A 23,072-nucleotide genomic window follows, 5' to 3' on the forward strand; every position below is an offset into this window, starting at 1 on the left:
CCTGCTATAAACTATGTAAGAGGAAGTTATTTTTCTATTCTCAGTTCTAGAAAATATAAATCAAACAGAGAGAGTAATTTTTATTATACTTGTATTATTGTGAGAATTTATTCTATTTGTAAACCTATTGAATAAGATATAAAATGAAAATGGTTTAATTTTGCTTAAAATATTCTGCTGAGATTAGGAATGTGATATGAGTCCATTTGAAAGATACCAATTACTAGGGGGACAGTTTAAGAAAAATGAAACCCAAATTTTGCTTTTTACAATTTTTTAAAATTCTGCTGGGTGATCCAAAGAATCCATGACCATCTGAAAACAAACTAACAAAAAACCCCTTTCAGCTTGCCTCAACTACCAGCAAGCCGAGAGAACCTCTGACATCAAGAAACCCTGAAGGGCTGCAGTGTAAGCACTGGAAAATTTATATACCAAGGCAGGTTAAGTAAGGTATTTGAATAGATTCTGTATAATATATTAGGCAAGTTCTGCACATATAATTAGAAGTGATTAAATTATGAAAGAAAAAAGTTAAAGAGATTGTTATGGACATCTAAACATCTAATCGTATCTAACAGTGGTCATTTTAATGAATGTGCTTTAAAATATACTGGTTTGGTTTCAAGGGCTTAGCAATAAGGAGGCTGCATCTTTCTATCTTAGAAAGTCCTACTCTAACATCATTAGTCTGGTTCTCAGGAAGCAGATATATCATACTCTAACGTTTCACCTATCTTTTAGCTCCTGTCCAATCATTGCAGCAGTAGGCATACTGAAGTAATTTCTTCTAACCTAAGATTTTAACCATGGGACAGACTTGAAAAGTTTAAAAATTAAATGAGAATATTCATTCTTTCATCCATTACTGAGTGTTTACTATGCTTTAGGCATGAGCTTAAATTTTAATACCAGGAGAGAGACAATCAACGAAATTAGAAGTAAAACATATGTTATATGATTAAGATAAATACTATGAAGAAAAAGTGTCGGGAAGGGATACACCTTAAACTAGAGTGGTCAAGGAAGGTTTCACTGGGAAATAAGATAAAAATCACACGATGGCTAACCAATGGGAAAGACTCTCAAAAGGGCTATCATAATTCTTGTTTTACCTTACTTTTGCTTTCTATTGACTAGTTTTTGTAATGGCCAGCCAGGGCAAGAACTGACAGTAAAGAGCGTCCACATTATTAAGAGATAAAAAGAGCCTATCTTCTCATCCTCATACTTACTATTATGGCTCCCTCAACCCTGTAAAGAATGACTTTCAGAAGAACCCTGCCTCTAAGAATCTAACACAGAGGTCAAACTCAAATGCCAGACAGGTAATCCAAATGATTAAATTATAGACTACAGGGAAGAAAAATATCTGTGTTGAAGAGTTAAAAGTCTGGTGAGGACTGAGAAGACTGGAGAGTATATGCCATGTTTGAAAGGAGTAGTTGCTACATAGGCACAGCCAACAGTTGTCATATGGAAGTAAGGACTTAAGTGTCCTAAAGTTTGAAGAGAGATCAAACACACAACTTTTTTTCTGCAAACTCTCTCAATTTTGAAATATGGCAACCAATTTGAAAATTTAAAAATGTCAATGTGGGCCAAACAAAACACCTCTGTGGAAGAGATGCAGCCTGTGGGTCTCTAGAGTCATTCTTCTGGTCTACAGGGTCAAGGGCAAGCAGGGGGAGAGGAGGAGGCAGAGGGGGAGAAGGAATCCCAAAGCAGACTCCATGCTGAGCCTTAGGCCCAATGTGAGCAGATCCCAGGACCCTGAGATCACGACCTGCGCCGAAATCAAGAGCCGACCATTCAACCAACTAAGCCACCCACGTATCCCTAGGCTGTTAATTTTTGTTCATTTCCCTAGGGAGGACAAATACTATTCTAATGGGAGTGGGAGATAGAGAGCAGAGTCTCTAAAGGATTAGTGAATCAATATTCAGAACCTAGGATACAATTAATACAGATTCAACACAAGTTCACCTTTTCAAGTTTCCTACTATATTCCCTTGCAATAGGACCCTCCTGAGAGTTCTCCCCTGGAGGTAACCTACCTGCCTCACTACTTGAATAACCTAAATGATAGTATCTGTCACCTAGTTTCAGGTTTCTCTAGCCCTCCAAAAGGAATAGTATTCTGGCAATTCCACATCACTTTCCACTTCTCCTTCCTAATGATAATCCTACGAAGTCTTCTTTTGGTCAACTTTCATGAATAAACCCTATCCTAGTAAAGCTGACTTAAGTCAGGAAACCCACAGACTGATCTATGACCAGGAACTGTAGACATGTCAGCTGTTTGCCCAGGTGAGTTTACTTGACCTAAGTGCAGAGCATAGCATGCTCTGTGAAACAGTGGTTTATTGGGCTATGCTAAGTCACCCAAAAGGGCCAATCTGTGCAGCATTTTTTTAGACCTAGAAGTAGCTGGCAATACTTAAAAGTCCTTTCTTGGAATGCTGATCAGTTAGAGAACCCTAGGAGTTAGGCCATATACTCCTCCTGAGAGGTTTAAAATATGGATTCAAATGGATTTAAAATACCCTCCCTTATTCTTAGTTTTAAGCCTTTTTATCTCTCAAACTAATGGAAAGAAAGGTAAGCAAAGGTTCTCTAATCTTTTTTTTTTTTTATAAATTTTTTTTTTTTATTTATTTATGATAGTCTCACAGAGAGAGAGAGAGAGAGAGAGAGAGGCAGAGACACAGGCAGAGGGAGAAGCAGGCTCCATGCACCGGGAGCCCGACGTGGGACTCGATCCCGGGTCTCCAGGATCGCGCCCTGGGCCAAAGGCAGGCGCCAAACCGCTGCGCCACCCAGGGATCCCCAAAGGTTCTCTAATCTTACCCTTAGATTCTTGCTTTGATTGCTGATGAATTGCCTAGTCTATGAGACATATGTATTTTTCTTCTTGATTTCAACTGATTTTCCAACAATGTTGTTTAATATTTATATTACCCTTTCCTAACAGAAACAAAATATACAGTCTTCCCTACCCCCTTTTAATTATTAATTCTAATAATTCCAAAGCAGAACTAATTATTTAGGGGCCCTGAACATTAGAACTGGTGGAAATATTGCTTCCTGGTGGAACATAGTAACAATAAATAGGAAGTTCTCAATATCCTGGTAGTTCTGAATAATAACATATGAGAAATCATTTCTCTTTATTCTAGAAATCTGCCCTATAGATTGTACCAATCATTTCCTCAATAGGGTGGCCTAGAAAACAGGTTTCAAGATAAGTTTTATGATGGAAAAAAAAGTTTTATATGGAAAAACAAACTGAATACTTAAGATTCATGATAAATATAATAGTGTATTAATAGCCCTTAAGACACTTTTTAATCCAAAGTTCATGAAACATTTTTGACTTCTGGAACTTTTTGCATAACATTTTGACATCCTATGAAACTATTCTTCCAAGGACCATGTTTTGGGAAACATGAACTATTTATTATTTCCCATGCTGCTGTGTTTGACTCTAACCAAACCAGACCTCTTCTAAACCAAACATTCATGGTCATTTCTCTCACATTTTAGGCCTTCCTACACCTGTCATGTAGTCCCATTTAACTGAACTAATAAGGCAAGGTAACTAAGCAATATGGACTTAGCAGCTTTCAAATTCTGCTGTGGTCTAACTAATACTCTGGTATTGGGTATACCAAGGGTATAAGATTTTGCCTCAACTATTAAAATGGTTATAAAAAACATAATTGGATCGGCTATACAAACGTATAATGACATTATAGATCTGAAAGTATTATAACTTATGAGAAATTTAGTTTAAGATATATTTATTAAAATTAAGTAAAAATGAAAAAAAATAAATAAAATTAAGTAAAAATGAATGGTTCCTACTGTAAAAGTATTAAAACATTAACAAAAAAGCTTTATTCACAGTTATACCTCTACAAATATTTTTATTTGTCTTTACTGATGAACAGGCAAAACACTAGGCTTTAAAAATATAAAAATAGCAGATACAATTTTATATTTTTTCACTTCTATATTTCATAGTGGCACAGTCTTGACAACTGTAGGTGATTTAAAATAATTAGAATAATTTTAGCTTTTGTTTTAGTAGCATATTATGAGTTCTTTAAATGGCATTCAAACAACCTGCATGCAAAAAATAAACCGCATTTACAAACACTGATTACTAAAATTCAGTGAAATAATGAAGTCAGTTTTTAATATTTTTATTCAGATTTATTTTAAAGTTAGAAATTTTTTTTAGAAACATTTTCTGGATTATAATAAACAGAATTTCAAAAATGTACATATAAACTCATATTTTAGATACTTAAAAAATGATATAGTGTATCACAGTTTTTAAATGCCTGGGCTCTGGAGTCAGACTACCTAGATTAAAAGCCTAATTCTACCAATTATCATGTTTTATGACCTTGGATAAATTACTTAACCTCTAAGCCTCCTTCTTTATCTGGAAAATGAAGATGAAAACAGATTAACCTCATAGGCAAATTATGAGGACTGACTATGTAAAGCACTTGTCTGGCATATGGTAATAAATACTAACAACAACAACAACAACAAACAAAGAAACTCTCTGGAGATATTATATGCATACTATACATTTTTTTTGATAATTACTATTTGTGAATAATCATTCAGCAAGTGTTTACTGAGTATATTCCACATACTAGACACTGTGCTAAACACTGAGGATAATAAAGACCACAGGACAGTCTTTACTTCCAAAAGCTTATTTTTGGAGAATAAAACAGATTAATCTGGTGATTAGCATACTATGTGGTAAGAGCTTTAATAGGAGTACAGAACATTTTATGTGGTGCATGAAAGCAGGGGCTCTTAACATGAGAAGGTAAGGCAGATGGGATGAACTTGTATGTGTATGTATGTGTGTAAATATACATATATAATGCTAACCGCCTTCTTTGTCTTCATTTGGTATAAAGGCTACAAAACATAAAACCCCTCCACGTTCTAGTTTCTCTTAGAGCCAGGAGTACCCAAGTGACATTACTCTGGAGGCTGAAGTTCCTGAAGTAAGTTTTCAGAATGGAAGTAAGTATCCTAAAATACAGAGCTTCTCTAGAAGAATCTTGCCCTTCCTCCCTTCTTCCTGCCTCACCATTTGGACAAAGGCACATAAGTGTAGCAGCCATCAATGATGTGAGTGGAAAGAGACAGCACAACAAAAAGAGCCTAGGACTCTGGTGACATTGTTGAGTTACTGCACCACTCTAGAATACCTAATTTCTGACTTGTTAGAGAACACAAACTCTTATTTTGGTAAGCCACCAATAATTTGGGTTTTCTGTTATCTGAATGCATTCCTAGTAGATAAACAAAACTTCCTGAAGAGGGTTCTGAGATATAGTCTAAAAGAAAAAGCAGGAGTGATCCAAGTGAAAAATTTGAGAAGGGCACAGCTAACAGAGGAAACAGCTTCTACAGAGGCCTGGAGTGTTGATATTGGCATCTGTTCTACAATATGCACCTTCTGGCTTCTCAGATGGCTTTAGCCAGGAGATTCCCAACCTCTTCCATCCTCCATTCACTATGTTTCAGGGATTCAATACTATCCTCTCAGTGGTTCCATATGGGAAGCATTAATTCTTAAATGGTATGTTCTGTGATGATGAATATAAAATGTGTCTTCGACTAATGTTTAGACTTCTAGAAACAAATTTATGGTAATTTAAGTCAATTAGATCCACACTGTCAATTTACACATATACACCTTCAACTAAAGCTGCCATGTATGCATACTATGTGCCAGGCACTGTATTTACACTAATTATCTCAATATTCACAATTCAGTGCGTTAGGTACTATCATTATGTCCTTTTTTACAAAAATGAGTTAGGTAAAAACTGTTCAAAATCAAACAGTAATGGTAATAATGGCTGGGGCAAGGATTCAAACTCAGGTCTATTTCATTCTACTGCCTCAGCTCTAACCATTCTGCTACACTGCTAATCTGATTCCTTAGTTTCTAGCTTGTTGAGGTTCCACTTCACTTGCTTAAATCCTTCTTGCATCTATGCAGTAACGTTTTTAGTTCCCCATCTGTACTCTATGGAGAAGAAGTGGTGGTGGTTTGGACTGGTTATTTCCTAATACGAGAGGCTGGAAGGAAGAGGTATATGTAAGTAGAGTAGAACAAGGGAAAAGGGGGAATGTCAGAAAAAGAAAAAAATGTTCTTTTCCTCTAAAGAAATGAAACAAGTTTCTGTTTTTACTGGCAAACTGTGAGGTAATTCTAAAAAATAAATTCAAATATTTAGCAAGTGTAAAGTCTCAGCCTAAACTGAAGGTGGCAACAATTCTTTATATTTTACTTACTTATTTCTAATGATTTTATTTATTTATTTGACAGAGAGAGAGAGAAAGAGAGAGAGAGAGAAACAAGCAGGGGAACAGCAGAAGGAGAGGGATGAGCAGGTTCCCCACTGAGCAGGGAGCCCAACACTGAGCTCGATCCCAGGACCCCAGGATCATGACCTGAGCTGAAGGCAGACACAACCGACTGAGCTACCCAGGGGCCCCACTTCTTTATAACTTAAATTGCAAAGTTTAATAACTGATTAGTTCATACTTATTCACACATTTAACAAATAGATATTGATCATCCCCATCTGTTTTGACCAAATTCCAAAGAATATGCTCTTACATTGAAGAGGCTAAGAACAAATAAAAAATGCTTATTATAATTATCACAGAGGTGACTATGTAACACCAATAAAGGTAATTAAGCACAGGATAATATGGGACAGATGATGTATCGAACTCAGATCTGAGCAATCAAAGATGCCATTCCAGAGGTGGTGACATCTAGGTGAATCTTAAAATACAAGCAGGCATAGCCAATAGAAAGAGAAAGAAGAAAAAAAAAAAGAGAGAGAAGGGTTTTGGATTTCACAAAGGATTTTTTTCTTATAAGATTAAACATTTAACTATTAGCAGGAAAAGGCCAGTAGAAAATGAGAAAAACTGCAGAAAGAGAATAAATGAAATGAATTCAGATAGGAAGAGATGGGGAAAAAAAAAAGGAAGAGATGGGATTCAGAGTCAACTTTCAGAAAGGCAAAAAGGTATTTCTACTCTCTGGAGTAAAGAGAAGGAATATAAGAATAGGTACAGAAGTGAGCAACTGTTGAGTTGGAGATAACAAGTAGTGCTAATTTTGTGGAATACCTTCACTGTGTCTTCATAGTTTCTCAGAAAAGTAGGAGGTGAGATCATCTGGTGATGGTAAGAGAAGCGGGTTTGGGAAATTTGGTTTAAAAAGTCAGAAGCAGTTTTTGTGGAGAACAGTGGAAAATAATTCACTAGGAAATGAAGGGGACTGAAGGGGCCTATACAGTCATTTTACTGAATCTTTAAAATATCTATTAATAGATTTATGCATGTGGCCACACGGGAGTCCCTGACACTGGAGCACCTCTTCCAGCTTCACCAACTAAAAGCCTGAACAAAATACATGCAACAACTGCTTTCAGAAACTGAATAGAGAACACCTGATTCCATCTGAAGGCAACTTGTAAACCGTGGTACAGGGAGGAGAAACCCAAGCAGAGCATGGCAGTACTAATATGCTAAAGTTACACACAGATCAGTGTTTGAGAAGGCAAAGTACCAAAAAGAAGATATGGAATATCTTTAAAATCTACACAAATCATTATGTAGATTTGCAATTTACTGCTGAATATTAAACTGTATAAGTACAAGAAAAACTCCAAGAGGCTGAGCATAGAACTACCAGGGAACTATACCAGGCTGTGACATGTTCAAATTCTAATCAGATAGAATTGAGAGATCTCAGTGAATGCCCAAGGAATGCATATAGATACTACAGAAGAAATATTTTAATATAAAAGCTAAATTCTAAAAGTAAATGCCATCCTAGACTTGTCCCAGCAAAACTTAAACACAGCAAAGGATCAAACTATCCTGTAAGTAACTTAGATGCTGGCCAAAATAAGTTTTAATACACTTTAAAAGAAGAGAACAAAACTCAGACACTATAAACAAATGAATAAATAAATACTAAATTAAAAATAACTAGATAAGCACGAGACAGAAAAGCATGACCCATAATTGCAATAATGAAAAAAATCAGTAAATAAAACAGAGATAATATAATTAGCAAACAAAGACTTTAAAACAAGTATAAATATGCCCAAGGATTTAATGAGAAGAGCAATAGACAACAAAACAAAACACCCAAGTGGAATTTCAAGACCTGAAAAATTTGGATCTACAATAGATAATTCACTCAGTGGGAATTACAGCAGATTAGGCACATCAGTGGAAAATATTAGGAAATGTGATAATAAAGAAATATAACCCATCCAAAATGAAGCAAAAAGAGAAAATAATAACTAAATATGACGTTAGTGACCTGGTTTGAGACCCAGGATGGAAGAGAAAATGAAGAAGAGTATTTAAATGGCTAGGAATTTTTTTTGAAAACCGGTAAGGAGCTCAAAGAGCTCAAAGAAGCAGGACAAAAACTAAGAAAACCATACTAAGGCTATTATAATAGCACTGCAGAAAACCACTCATAAATAATCCTGTAAGAAGTCAAAGAAGGAAAAAGAAAGAATGTATTACATACAAACAAGAGTAACAATAAACTTCCCAATGGAAACTATGTAAGCCAGAAGAAAATGGATCACCATTGCTAAAATGCTAAAAGAAAACCTAGAATTCTTTATCCAGTAAAAATGCCCTTTGAAATGAAGGGCAATAAAAGACATTTTTTTTTCAGATAAACTAAAACTAAGAGAATTAACAGCAGACCTACAAGAAAATAAATTGCAAAATAATGTGTATACGCAGCCATATAAGTAAGTAATAAGAAAGGCTTGTCAGACTAGATGATAAAGATACAAGTATATGATGACATCATCAACAACAAAACACTTTAACTATAAAGACCTAGAATGCTTAAAAGTAAAAGAATGGAAAAAGATATGTCATACAAGCAAACACTAATTATAAGATGGAGGGGCTATGATAATATAAGGCAAAGCAGACTTCAAAGCAAAATATTACCAGAAATAAAAATGGAAATAGCATAATAAAAGAACCAATTCACAAAAAACACAAAATAATCCTACATATTTATGCACATAATATTTTTAATACATGAAGCAAAACGTGACAGGATCAGAGAGAAAAAAAATTAACAATCGTGAGAGACATTTTTGCATCCCTCTTTGTAACTGAAATAAGGGAGGGAACAGGGTAAATATGTCTTAAAAACAATAACCAACTGGACCTAATTGTTAGATAAAGAACATTCCATTCAATGGTAGTTGAATATACATTCTTTCCAAGTTTATATGAAACATTGACTAAGATACACAGTAAACAAGTTCTTTTTTTTAAAAAAAGATTTTATTTATTTATTTGAAAGAGAGAGAGTAGGAGCGGGGGCGGGGGGGGGGGTAGGGGGGAAGAGAAGAAAGGGGACAGAGGAAGAGGGAGAAGCAGACTCCTCCCCTGAGCAGGAAAGCTGATGTGGAGCTCAATCCCCTGAGATCTTGACCTGAACTGAAGGCAGATACTTAATCAACTGAGCCACACAGCAAACTACTGTAAATACTCAACTATTTGGAAATTGATCAAGATATATCTAAGTCAGGGCAGCCCGGGTGGCTCAGTGGTTTAGTGCCACCTTCAGCCCAGGGCCTGATCCTGGAGACCCAGGATCAAGTCCCAGGTCAGGCTCCCTGCATGGAGCCTGCTTCTCCCTCTGCCTATGTCTCTGCCTCTCTCTCTCTCTCTCTGTGTCTCTCATGAATAAATAAATAAAATCTTAAAAAAAAAAAAGATATATCTAAATCAAGAATAGTATCAGAATGGAAAAATAAGAAAAAAATTAATTGAATGATAATGAAAACACTACACAAGAATTTATGGAATGTAGCTACACTAGTGCTTAAAGGACAATTTATAGCATTAAAAATGCTTACAGTAGAAAAGAAAAAAGTTTCAAGTCACTATATTAAGGAGCTAAAAAATAAGAATACATTAAAACCAAGGTAAGCAGAAGGAAAGAAATAATACTTATTAGATGAGAAAGAAACAGAATGGAAAACTGATAAATAATAAAGAAAAACCAATAAAGCCAAACTTGATTCAAATGAAAAGATCAGTAAAAGATTAAACCTCTAGCTAAACTGATCAAGAAAAAAGAAGATACAAAGGGCCCTTATCAAGAATCAGAGATAATTGCTACAGATTCTAGAAAGGGGAATATTATGAGCAATGTTACACCAACAAATTCAGTAATATAGTAGAAATGGTGAACAAAGTCCTTCAAAGACAAAAATACTAAAACTGTATCAAGAAACAGAAAAGTCCTGTAATAATGAAAGAAACTAAGTTTGTAAACTAAAACCTTTCCCAGTTTTACTAGTAAATGAAACACTTAAAGAAATATTAATTTAAAATAAATTCCTTCAGAAAACAGAGAAGAGCACTTGTCTAAACTCATATGAAATCTACATTACTCAGATACCAAAAACAGAAAAAGATTTTAGAAGAAAATAGCACATCCAAAGCCCTGATTAACATAGACAGTAGTCTTTAACAAATAGCAAATCCAGTGTAGCAATATATAAAAATACCATGCAACACATAAAGTATAATGCATCATGTAGAATTTATCACAGAAATACAAGGTTTGTTTCCACTTACAAAAATCAATCAGTGCCATTCACCATGTTAATAGAATAAAGGAGAATTATCATGTGATCATTTCGATGGGAACAGAAAAATCATTTGATAAAATACAACATGTAATTGATTGAAAGCCTCTTAGGAAAACAGAAACAGAGTGAACATTCTCAGCTTGAAAATAGCATCCATGAAAACAGTAATATTACCATCACACTATAAAGTGAATAAAGGAATGATTTTCCTCTAAGACTGGGAATAAGGAAAGTGAATTCACTCTTACCATTTCTATTCAACATTGTCCTAGAGGTCCTAGCAGTGCAATAAGGTGACTAAAATAAAGTAGATGTTTAAAATGAAACGGAATCAAACTTTATTTATGGACAATATGATTATCAGGTATACAATCCAAAAGACTCTACATATAAGCTTCTAGATATAATATTATAAACATAATGTTTGCAGACTACAAGATCAATACAAATATTAGCAAAAACACACTGTATAACAAATATTTTAAAATGCCATTCATAAGAGCATCCAAAGTATTAAAATATTTAGGACAATTTAAGCAAAATATATATATAAAGAAAACTACAAAACACTGTTAAGAAAAATTATGGAAGACCCAACTAACTAATATGGAGATATACCATGCTCATGGATTAAAATATTTGTCATTAAGATGTCAACTGATCCCAAACTGATCTATAAATTCACTGCAATCCAAATAAAAAATTCCAGTAGACTTGTTTTTTTTTTTTTGGGGGGGGGGGCGATAGATATTGACAAACTTTTTCTAAAATCTGTTTGGAAATGCTAAAATTAATTTGAACCATTACATAATTTGATTCAAGACTTTTACAAAGCTACCATAAACAAGACAGTGTGGTGATGTCATAAGTAGAGATATAGCAGTTGACAGGAAAAGAGAGTATAGAGAAAGACACACACAATGATTTTTGATATAAGAGGTGATTGGGAAAGGGTGAGCTTTTCAATAAATAGTGCTGGGATAACTGGATTATCCAATCATATGGTAAAAGATAAACACTGCAGTTTACCTCAGACAAAACATAAATTTAAGTCAAAATGGTTGACAGATCTAATAGAAAAAAGCTAAAATCGTAAAACTTTTACAAAACACATGATAAAATCTTTTTGAGAAGGTTGAGATATCTAGAAAAGATGAAATGGTCAGCAAATCTTTCCATTGAAGTAACTATATAATGTTATAAAGTGATCAAAAATAACTATTTTAGGGCTTTGGAAACTAATGGCAAATGACACGTTAAGAAATGTTTGGTCATAAAAAACCGAACTTTAGACATTCACTGTTGAAAGTCTATATCACTCTTGCCATGGGCTGCTCCCACGACCTATCCCATATGGTTTGGACTGGAGTACTGCCAGGATGAGGCTACTTGTGTTTAAACATACACAGGAAAACATGATGATAATGAATCAAATATAGAGAATCTTAATAAAGACATAGAAACTAGAACAGAGAGAAAGAAAATCAGAGAAAAAATGAACAAAGCTTCAGAGACTGGAGGGATAACATTACTTTCCAACATACATGTATTGGAAGCTTTGGAAGGAAAGGGAACCCAAAGGACAGAAAAATATTTAAAGAAGTAACTAACAGCTAAGAACTTCCCCAATCAGAATCATCTACACATGTGAGCTTAGCAAATCCCAAGTAGGATAAACACAAAGTGATCCATACCTGCACATATAATAGTCAAAGTGCTGAAAGCAGAATAAGTGGGTCAGCAAACAAGCAAGTGAATGAATTTCAACAAATCTTGTTATCAACTAGAGAAAAACAACTCATCATACTCATGAAAACATGATAAATTACTCACTACTCATCAGAAACAATGAAGGCTAAGCGCAACAGAATAATATACTCTGAGATGAAAGAAAAAAGTCCTGTTGATCAAGACTTTTATTTCCAACAAAACTATCCTTCAAAACTGTAGGCAAATAAAGACATTCACAGATAAAGACCAAGAAAATTCATTATAAGCAAACCTGTTTTACAAGAAATACTAAAGAAAAAAAAAAAAAAGAAATACTAAAGGAAATCTTCTAGATCAAAAGGATTTATCTGTGATTCCTGTTTCTCCTACTGGCTTTATATCCAAAATAAACCTTGAATCCATCAACTTTTTTCTATCTTCCACTGCCATAACGTAAGCAAGAGCCTTGAATTTTCTTTTGGACTTCTGCATACCCTAAATGGTTTTCCTACTTACACTCACCCTGACAAGTTCATTTTCTAACAACCCCTAGAGTATTAAAAACAAGTATTTCAAACTATTCTACTCAAAACTTTTTAATTGGCTCTCCATGCGCTTAGAATGAAATCTGTACTATTTGCCATGGCTAAATATACCCTATAAAAACTTATCCCTACCTGAACTTTTCTCCTATTACACTCTCCCTTCTCTGTAAGTTCCAGGAAACTGTGTTCTTTGTATTCTGTAAGTATTCCCAACTCATTTCTACTTCTGAATCTTTGTATTCACTCTTCCATCTGCCTAGGACATGTCACAGGGAAATCATCACACAAGGCTGAGTTCCTATTATTCAATTCTCCCTTCAAATGCCACTTTCTCAAAGAGGCTTTTCCTAATTACCCATTCTAAAGTTACCCCACTCACCACCCTATGAACTACTGTTATTTATTCACCTATCTAGAAGCTAATAATATCATAACATAGCAATAATTTCATAAGCTAGTAAGATACTACTATTTTAGCTCCAGACACTAGAGATCCTCCCTCCCCCACAAAAAATTAGCTTATAGGGAAGACCCAAAACTGAATAAGAAAGTTCTGATGTCATAAACAACTGAAGAGAGAACGAACTCCAAGAACACTTTGGGGAATCTAACAGTGCAGAGTCACTGAATGTTCTAGAGTTTAGGGAGTATTCCATTAGTAGAGATTTTAAAAGAAGTCACTACTATTCTAGTAGTCCCAGTTGTTTCATGTTTCATCCCTCACATGTTTAAGAGAAGAGCTAAGGAACTACAAATACAATCTAACTTTAAACTATTATTGTGGTTTTAACTTCTTAAGGCCATCAAACCAAACATGAAAAATATACCAACAAAAACCAATCCATGAAGCATTTTAAGAAGCTCTCATTTAAATACATTTTTAAGAGTTCTATTAAGTACAACACAAATTAGAACTATTATTGTGGTTTTGATTCTAGCAACGTAAATATGAAAAATGCTATCAATAAAACTAATCCATTAAACATCTTTTCTTTAAACAAATTCTTAGAATTATCAGAACAGAAAAATAACTTTATTAAATGTGAGTGATCTTTAGAAAATGCCAGTAAATTTCAAAAACATCAATAATCTCAGACTGTGATTTCATTATTGATAAAATACAGGAAAGTATCTAGATAGCTTAACCCCTAGGCTTATAATTCAGTATCAAATTTTATTCACTAAAACTGAGGTACTTAAACATCTACTCAAGAATAATACATTTTATATAGTGGTAAAAACCTTACTACGAAAGAACTTTAAGATTAGTTATTTTACTTACCAAAATGCAGTCCACTTTAGATTGTACAGTTTTGCTAAAAGAAAAAGAAAGTTAGGTTAACAAAAATGAAAAATTTATTAAATATTTAAAATAGTAAAATTCTTTTAAGATTAGACATCATAACCTAAAACTACATTTTTTACAAAGCAAAACATTTATTTCCCATTCACTGTACTAAATATAGTCCTAAAGCATGATCAGAATATCTTCTGAGTTCATAGCTACAGTCAATCTATAGTTTTTACACTGTATCATTTTAACAGATGCTTTGAATAAACAAGTTTATAGAGATATGTAAAAATGCAGATATGTATTGTTATACAAAGAAATAGGGCACAGAGTTTATAATAAATTACAATTTTTACTGTGTATGCCTGCCACTCTGGGAAATGATTTGTTTAGCATTTAAAAGTCATAATGGTGTAAGATTATCTTTAATAATATATCTTTAATATAAATAACATATCTCTAATAATAATATCTTTATGCCATAAAGTAGATTCTCTTCTCCCTGTCTCTCTGTCAAATACATACACCCAACGTTTGTGTGCGCGCACACACACACACACACACACACAAGCTAGGGAAAAGAATCCCTAGATACAAAAGGAATAATAAAGATTAGTTAGTATAGTAATAAATTAGAAGGGGAGAATACATATAGAAATAAATAACCCCCAAAAGCCACTATATACCAATTTAAATGAATTACTGAATAAGTGAACTATTAGTACAGAATACAAATGAAGCCAGCATAAAATAATTTAACTGTCATCTGGATTTTGTTTTAAAACTTTAAAGTATAAATGCAATGAAATCATGTATAAATTCAGAGATAGTTTGTATCTTTTTTTTTTTAAATAGCCTGACACAGACATCTGTGCAAATCAGTGGCCATTCTTTTTTTTTTTTAATTTTTATTTATTTATGGCAGTCACAGAGAGAGAGAGAGAGAGAGAGAGGCAGAGACACAGGCAGAGGGAGAAGCAGGCTCCATGCACCGGGAGCCCGACGTGGGATTCGATCCCGGGTCTCCAGGATCGCGCCCTAGGCCAAAGACCACTGCGCCACCCAGGGATCCCAGAGATAGTTTGTATCTTAAAAGATGTTACAAACCAAATTATCTTTCATAAAAGATTCTAGAGTCAAATAAATGTAAGATTGGTTATTTGCCTCTGTATATAGCTATATAGTTAATCTATAAGGTAAAAAACTCAACATTTAAACCTCATGTCAGCTAATACAATCAATAACCACAAAACTTCTCATTTGTACATAGACTTTAAATTTCACTTTTTAAAGAACAAAATATAACCAGATTAAGTTCAACTGCAAAGATCAGAATGACTCAAAAAAACAAGAAAAGCAAATGATACTTCCACTTAAAAGGAAATGAAATCCTCTTCCCATAATCCCGCAGAAGACTTTTTAGACGTTTCTTACATCTTCTGGGATCATGTATATAGTTTATAACTCGTTAGCAGCTAAAGTGTGCTATGTTTTTCTCTTCTTAATAACTCCCACGGTTTCCCTGAGATACGAGAGTATTCTATTGATTAAGGATTGCTCCTAAAGAGGAATACAACAAGAATCCAACCACTGTTCACCACCTTCTTCTAAACCACTATTTCCTGTCTAAGGTGTTACAGAAACCTAACTGATCTCCCTGCTTCTATCCCCAACACTCCCCCCCCCACACACACACCCGAACTCTGTGGGCTATTCTCAACAAAGTAGCCAGAGTGATTCTTCTGTCCAAAGCACATTAGTCCTTTGCTCCAGTCTTGGCCATGGCCAAAAAAGCCGTGCATGACCCATCCAGCCTTCTGCTTTTTTTTCCATTTGCATCTCCTATTATTCCTCTGTTCCTCATTCATTCCACTCCTGGCAACACTAGCCTTTGTACTGGCTTTTTCTGTCAGCCTCTACGATTCTTCTCCATATAATTAATCTGTTCATTTTCTTCACGACTTTGTTAGATGTTATCTTTTACAGATAGTTCTTACCTGACCTTCCCATATAAAATATTCTCCATTACTGTCTATCTTTCTTGCTTTGCTTTACTTTTCATTACTGCACTTACCACCAGTAATTTTATATTTTTATTAATTTATTTGTTTACCAGCTATCTTCCTTGACTAGAATTTAAACTCCATGAAAACAGGCTTTGTCTGTTTTGCTAACTGCTATATTATCATCTGGCACATGTTAGGTGTTCAATAAAATCTGTTGAATGAATAAATGACAAAAAAAAAAAAAAACAACAACAACATTCAGCCCCCCATATGAAGACAACTCTTTGGAAAAACTGGGACTACTTAAAAAAGGGTTTTTTAGAGAAATTAGTATGAAATTGAAAATGTGATTATCTTTTAAACTATAATTCTAAATACAATCTTTTTCTATCAGAAACATGCTCTGTGGAATATCTGAAGTTTTGGACTGTTTTCTTACCACAAACAACTTGATAAATCTCTAAAAAGTCGGGCAGCCTGGGTGGCTCAGCAGTTTAGTGCTGCTTTCAGCCCAGAGTATGATCCTGGGGACCTGGGATCAAGTCCCACGTCAGGCTCCCTGCACTGAGCCTGCTTCTCCCTCTGCCTGTGTCTCTGCCTCTCTCTCTCTGTGTCTCTCATGAATAAATAAATAAAATCTTAAAAAAAAAAAAAAAGTTGTTTAAAAAAAAAATCTCTAAAAAGTATGTGTAAAAGACAGCCTTTCAAAGAATAAACTTAAAAAGTAAAATGAAATGCTTCTAAGCTAGATATGAACTTTGGCAATTATTTGATCTAGCCTTTTGATTATTTTTACTTTATACTTAAGCATGCAAGCATAATACAAGGATATAGATTAAGTCGCCTTGTCTTCTGTGCAGTTTCATACGATACCTCACTAACCTTCCCAAAGACAACTATTGTTAATTTGATGTGTAATCTTCCCAGTTGATATTTCAATACTTGTATTAGATGTACGAATATCTACAAGCAACATACACTGTTGTTCCAAGAAAATGTTACATGTTTATATAAATGCCTTTACATTATATATATTCAGCAATTGTCTTTTTTCATTCAACATTATTTTTGAGATCTACACTTTCATGAAGTTCATTCATTTTTGTTCCTGAAAAGTATTCCACTGGATGAATATATCAAATTTATTCATCTATTTCTTTATGAAAGACAATTATATACTTTCCAGTTTTTCTACAAACAATGCTGTAACAAACTTCGTACATGTCTACTGTGTACACGTGTGAAAATCTCTGTTATAAATTCAAAAATTAATTTTCAGGTGCTCATGGGTATATCTTCTCAGTTGTATGATATATTACTAAATTCTTCTCCCAAGCAGTTATATCCATTTATACTTCCATCAGTACTATATGATAGTCTCTATTTTCCTATTACTTTGTATAAATACTTGCCATTAATACATAAAATAGAATACATATATTAAATAGAATCTTAATAGATACAAATTTTTAAAATTTGCCATTTTTCTCAATTTGTAGCAATACTTTTTCATCTGCATACTGGCCATGTAGATTTTCTCCTCTGTAAATTGCTGGTTCATAGTCTTTGCTCATTTTTAAGTAGAGCTGGCTTTTTCTTATTAAGTTGTAGCAGTTCTTTATACATTTTAGACACGAATCCTATTACATATACTTTGTTAAAAATATATTTTAATGATATCTTACTAAAGTTCAAATTTTTGATGTAGTCAAATTTATTTATTTTTTCCTTTATGATCTGTGTTTTTTATCTTAAGATATCCTATCTAGCTAAAGTTATAAGGACATATTTCATTCTAATCCTTTTGAAGTCAGCTTTTTCAATTTTGATCTTTATTCAAATTAGAATTTATTCTTATGCATGGTATACTGTAATATACATTTTCTTTCTGGTAGGCCAACTGTTCCCTATTTTATTATGCCAAGTGTTCATGTATACTTGAATCTATTTTTGGCTTTTTTTTCCATTTCATTATTAATCTATGTGTCTATCTTTTGAGTTATCACTCTAAATTTATCAGTGATTTAAAAATTAGGTCTAGTAGTTTGATTACCTGACCTTCCTTGACCATTTTCTGAACAGTTTCCTAATTTTTTTTTAAGATTTTATTTATTTACTCATGAGAGACAGGGGGCAGGGAGGAGAGGCAGAGACCCAGGCAGAGGGAGAAGCAAGCTCCATGCAGGGAGCCTGATGTGGGACTTGATCCCAGGTCTCCAGGATCAGGCCCTAGGCTGAAGGCGGCACTAAACCGCTGAGCCACCTGGGCTGCCCAGTTTCCTAATTCTTGAGCCTTAAATATTCCAGTATTTTTTGGTTTTTCCAATTTCACAAAATTCTTGCTAAGATTTATACTGAGCTGTACTGATGTTATAGATTGAAGTTAGGGAATTGATTTATAATTTGATTTTTGTCCATTTTTAAACAGGTCTTATAATTTTCTTTATATTATTTATTAATTTATTTTTAAAAGACTACTTATTTTGACAGAGAGAATGAGAGAGAGCACAAGCAGGGGGAGGGGCCGGCAGAGGGAGAAGGAGAAGCCAGCTCCATCTCAGGACCCAGAGATCATGACCTGAGCCAAAGGCAGACGCCCAACCGCCTGGGCTTCCCAGGTGCCCCTCTCTATATCTTTTAAAATTATGTTTTCTAATTGGTTCTTGCTAATGTACATGGTGATGTTCACAAAAACTATTAGTTTTCTATGCTGACCTTATAACCAGCAACTGTCTTAAAAATATTTTTCTTCCTTTTTTGTCTTTATGCTTCCTTTTCTCCTCCTTTTGTATCTAAGTACTTTGTCTAAAATCTCTAGTCTAATAGGGAAGAGTTACAGTGACAGCAGACATCCCTGTTCTGTATCCAATTTTTTGTTTCAAAGTTTTAATATATGTATTGTAATATTCCGTTTAGTGGGCATTTAATAATTTTCTACGATATTCCTGAATATTCAAAGTTTTGATTGACTTGATTAAAAAAAATAATGCTTCAATATCCTGATGTCCTGCTTCAGATAATGACAAAATAACTTCCTACATATAACAATGATACCTTGTGGAGAAAATATGAAAACAGACATCAAAATTAAAGGGTGACCACAAACAGACAGCAACTGGAGGGAAGACATCCCTAAAAGAAGGGAACTGCACTGGGTAGGACTTGTAGTTATAAGGCTACTTCCTGAGGGCACTATCCACCCAGGCAATAATGATCACTGAAGAATAAAGCTGAAATCTTTTGTCTTGCCAGCTGAGGAGGAAGAGATAATGCCGGGGCTGCCAGAGCCACTGCAACATGAAAGATGAAATCCCAGAAACGAAGGTGTCACAAAATTTCTGTATAAACCATGCCCAAATGTTTGAATAACCTTTCTCTGGTAAAGACTTCAAGGCTTCCAGAAAAAGGCAACAGCTGGAAAAAGTGGAAAGATCTGAGTTGAGTCTTCTTGTTGCTGTCTATTACAGGACTAATAGTACTGGAGTTTGAATCCAGGCATGTTACAGTCTAACAGGAAAAAAAAAAAAAAAAAAACTCAAAACAAAAACCACACAACACTCAGAGAAAAATAACAGAATCCATAGCCTACAACAATTTATCACCCACACTGCCTGTTATATAAGCAAAGTTTACCAGAGAGAAGAAACAGGAAAGAGAGACCTGGAGTCAAGAGAAAAAAGCGGCTCACAGAACCCAAATCCTGAATGATCCATATGTCAGAATTAGCAGAAGGATTTCTAAGCAAGTATGTTCAAGTATTTAAAGGAAAATATGGCCATAAGAAATGTATACACGGCAGGGGAGAACCTAAGCTGAGAAAAAGTAGTTATGAAAAACAACCAGATGGAAATTCTAACCTAAAAAATACATCTAAAATGAAAAATTCATTGGATTATCTTAACAGGAGATCAGATACAGCAGAAAAGAAGTCACTAAACTGGAAAATAAATCAATACATCTCATTGAATTTAAGGGAGAAAGAAAAAGATTTTCAACATACTAAATAGAATTTCAGAGATCTGTCAGTGATCTGTAGTACATCACCAAGTGGTTTAACTACATACAGTTGGAGAGATAATGAGACAAAAAAAAAAAAATACCTGATAAATGACCTAAATTTCCCCAAATTGTGTGAAAAACACAAACTTACATATCTGAGCTTGTTAAATTCCAAGCAGGACAATTATGAAGAAAACCACAAAAGGGCACAACACAAAGAGATGAAAACATGAAGATGAAAAGCAAATTTTGAAGGCAGCCAGAGTAAAGTTAACATGCAACAAAGAAGTGATATGAATGATAGCTGACTTCTATACAGTCAATTGATTTGCAACAGAAGTACTAAGCAATTCAAGTGATAAAAAAATCCTTTCAGCAAAGGCTGACAGAACAACTGGATATATCTATAAACTAATGAACATAACTCATTCTACAGTTAACTTTGAGTTGGATCTTAAAATTAACTATAAAAACTTAAACTATAGGGATCCCTGGGTGGCGCAGCGGTTTGGCGCCTGCCTTTGGCCCAGGGTGCGAGCCTGGAGACCCGGGATCAAACCCCACGTCGGGCTCCCAGTGCATGGAGCCTGCTTCTCCCTCTGCCTGTGTCTCTGCCTCTCTCTCTCTCTCTGTGACTATCATAAATAAAAAATAAAAAATAAAAAAAATTTAAAAAAAAACAAAAAACTTAAACTATAAAGTGCCTACAAGAAATCATAGACTATTATGACCTGAAAATATATAAAGATGTCTTGGAATGCAATGACCATTTAAAAAAATAGATTCCAAAAAAAAAAAATAGATTCCATCAAAATGAAAATGAACTGTATTCATCAACAAACATCAATTAAGAAAATAAATAAGCCACCAACTGAAAATACTTGCAAAACATATACCTAACAAAAGACTCATGCTCAGAATATGTAATGGATTCCTACAGCTCAACAGTAAAGTCAATTAATAAATAAGCAAACAACTAGAATAGATAGTTCACCAAAAAAAAGGAATATACAAATGTCCAAAAGCAAATGAAAAGATGTTCAACATCACTAATCATCAAGGAAATGCAAGTCAAAATCATAATGACATATATACTCACTAGGATGGCTAAAATTAAAAACAATGAAAAAAACAAGTCCGGAGCAACTGCAACTATCATACATTTATTTCTGCTGGAAATGTTAAAGGTAAAACCACTTCAGAAAAATTTAGTAGTTAAATACAAATCTATTTTTTACTGCAGCATTTCTACTCTTAGGTATTTATTTAAAAGAGATGAAACTGTATATCCACAAAACAAACTTGTACATAATGTTCACAGAATCTTTAGTCATAATAATGCTAAACTGAAAACAATCTAAATGGCAGTCAATATAAGAATACTACTCAGTATAAATAATAGTGAAAGGGAATAGAGGGGAAGGGAGAAGAAATGGGTAGGAAATATCAGAAAGGGAGACAGAACATGGAAGACTCGTAACTCTGGGAAACAAACTAGGGGTGGTGGAAGGGGAGGAGGGTGGGGGGTGGGGGTGACTGGGTGGCGGGCACTGAGAGGGGCACTTAACGGGATGAGCACTAGGTGTTATTCTGTATGTTGGCAAACTGAACACCAATAAAAAATAAATTTATTATTACAAAAAAGAATAGTACTCAGCAATTAAATAAAAAACTTATGATACATAGAAATACATGGATGAATCTAGTAGATATTCTAGTGAGCCAAAGACACCACCCAGAAAAGTACACTCTGTACAATTCCATTTATATAAAACTCTAGCATAGGCAAAATTAATCTTATGGTAAAACCAAAATTAGAAAAAGTGGACATCTTGGGATGAGGATTACAGATGGCTTGGAAGGAACAGGTATGAACTCTTTAATACACTGCCCTATTTCCCCCTTTCAGGAAAGAATTTTGTCCTTCAGCTGCTAGTAGTGCTTTCAGCAGAAAGACTTCAGTTGTCAGCCCACTTTGGGGGTTGCTTACACTGAAGAAAACTTCACTCCCCAAGGTCCTATCTCCTTCCAGGGACAGCTCACACCCAGAGGCTGATCAACATGGGAGTATGAAGACCCAGCTCCTTGTTACAATGTGGGACAACTCTGAGGTCATTACAGATTCAGAACTCTTTAGCACTGCACCCTAACTTTCCCTGTGCATTCTTCCGTTCTTTCCACAGATGAGAATCTCAAGAGCACTCCCTACTGAAGTGGTTCTTAAAATATAATTTTTGGACTAGTATCATCTGTGACTAGTTATAAATGCAAACTTGTGGGTCCCACCTCACCCCTACTGAATCAGAAAGCAGAAACTCCAACCACCTGCAAAGAGCTTCTTATCCTTTTGTGCCTCACTCTTAAATATACTAAGGTAAGATAAGAGAGCAATATATTCCGGAGATGAGAGTAAAAGGAGATAGGAGGTATTTATTTCTCTTGGCTTTCTCTCTGAGAGGCCATGAATTAGTAGTTGGGAAACTTCTCAGCAAATCTTGTAAGACCTTTTTGAACTCATTAAACTATAAGCATCTAAGACTTTGATCAAAAATGAAAATTAAAGGGACACCTAGGCGGCTCAGTGGTTGAGCATGTGCTTTCAGCTCAGGGCATGATCCTGGAGTCCTGGGATCAAGTCCCATAATCGGGCTCCCTGCATGGAGCCTGCTTCTCCCTCTGCCTGTGTCTCTGCCTCTCTCTCTCTGTGTCTCTCATGAATAAATAAATAAAATCTTAAAAAAAAAAAAGGAAAATTAAACATATAGAAATTTTTTTAAAAAATCCTAAACTTATCAAACAA

General features: G+C 34.5%; 1 protein-coding gene across 3 annotated transcripts in view; it reads right to left on the minus strand.

The window, feature by feature from the left end:
* RFX7 (regulatory factor X7) overlaps positions 1-23,072 on the minus strand; it is a 132,771-nt gene that overhangs the window by 60,518 nt on the left and 49,181 nt on the right. For all 3 annotated transcript variants that reach the window (XM_077881193.1, XM_077881192.1, XM_077881194.1), the window contains exon 3: positions 14,259-14,292. In XM_077881193.1, coding sequence (XP_077737319.1) covers positions 14,259-14,292 — 34 coding nt within the window. The remainder of the gene's footprint in view (positions 1-14,258; positions 14,293-23,072) is intronic.

Source organism: Canis aureus, chromosome 32 (assembly GCF_053574225.1).
Source record: "Canis aureus isolate CA01 chromosome 32, VMU_Caureus_v.1.0, whole genome shotgun sequence".
Classification (NCBI taxonomy): domain Eukaryota; kingdom Metazoa; phylum Chordata; class Mammalia; order Carnivora; family Canidae; genus Canis; species Canis aureus.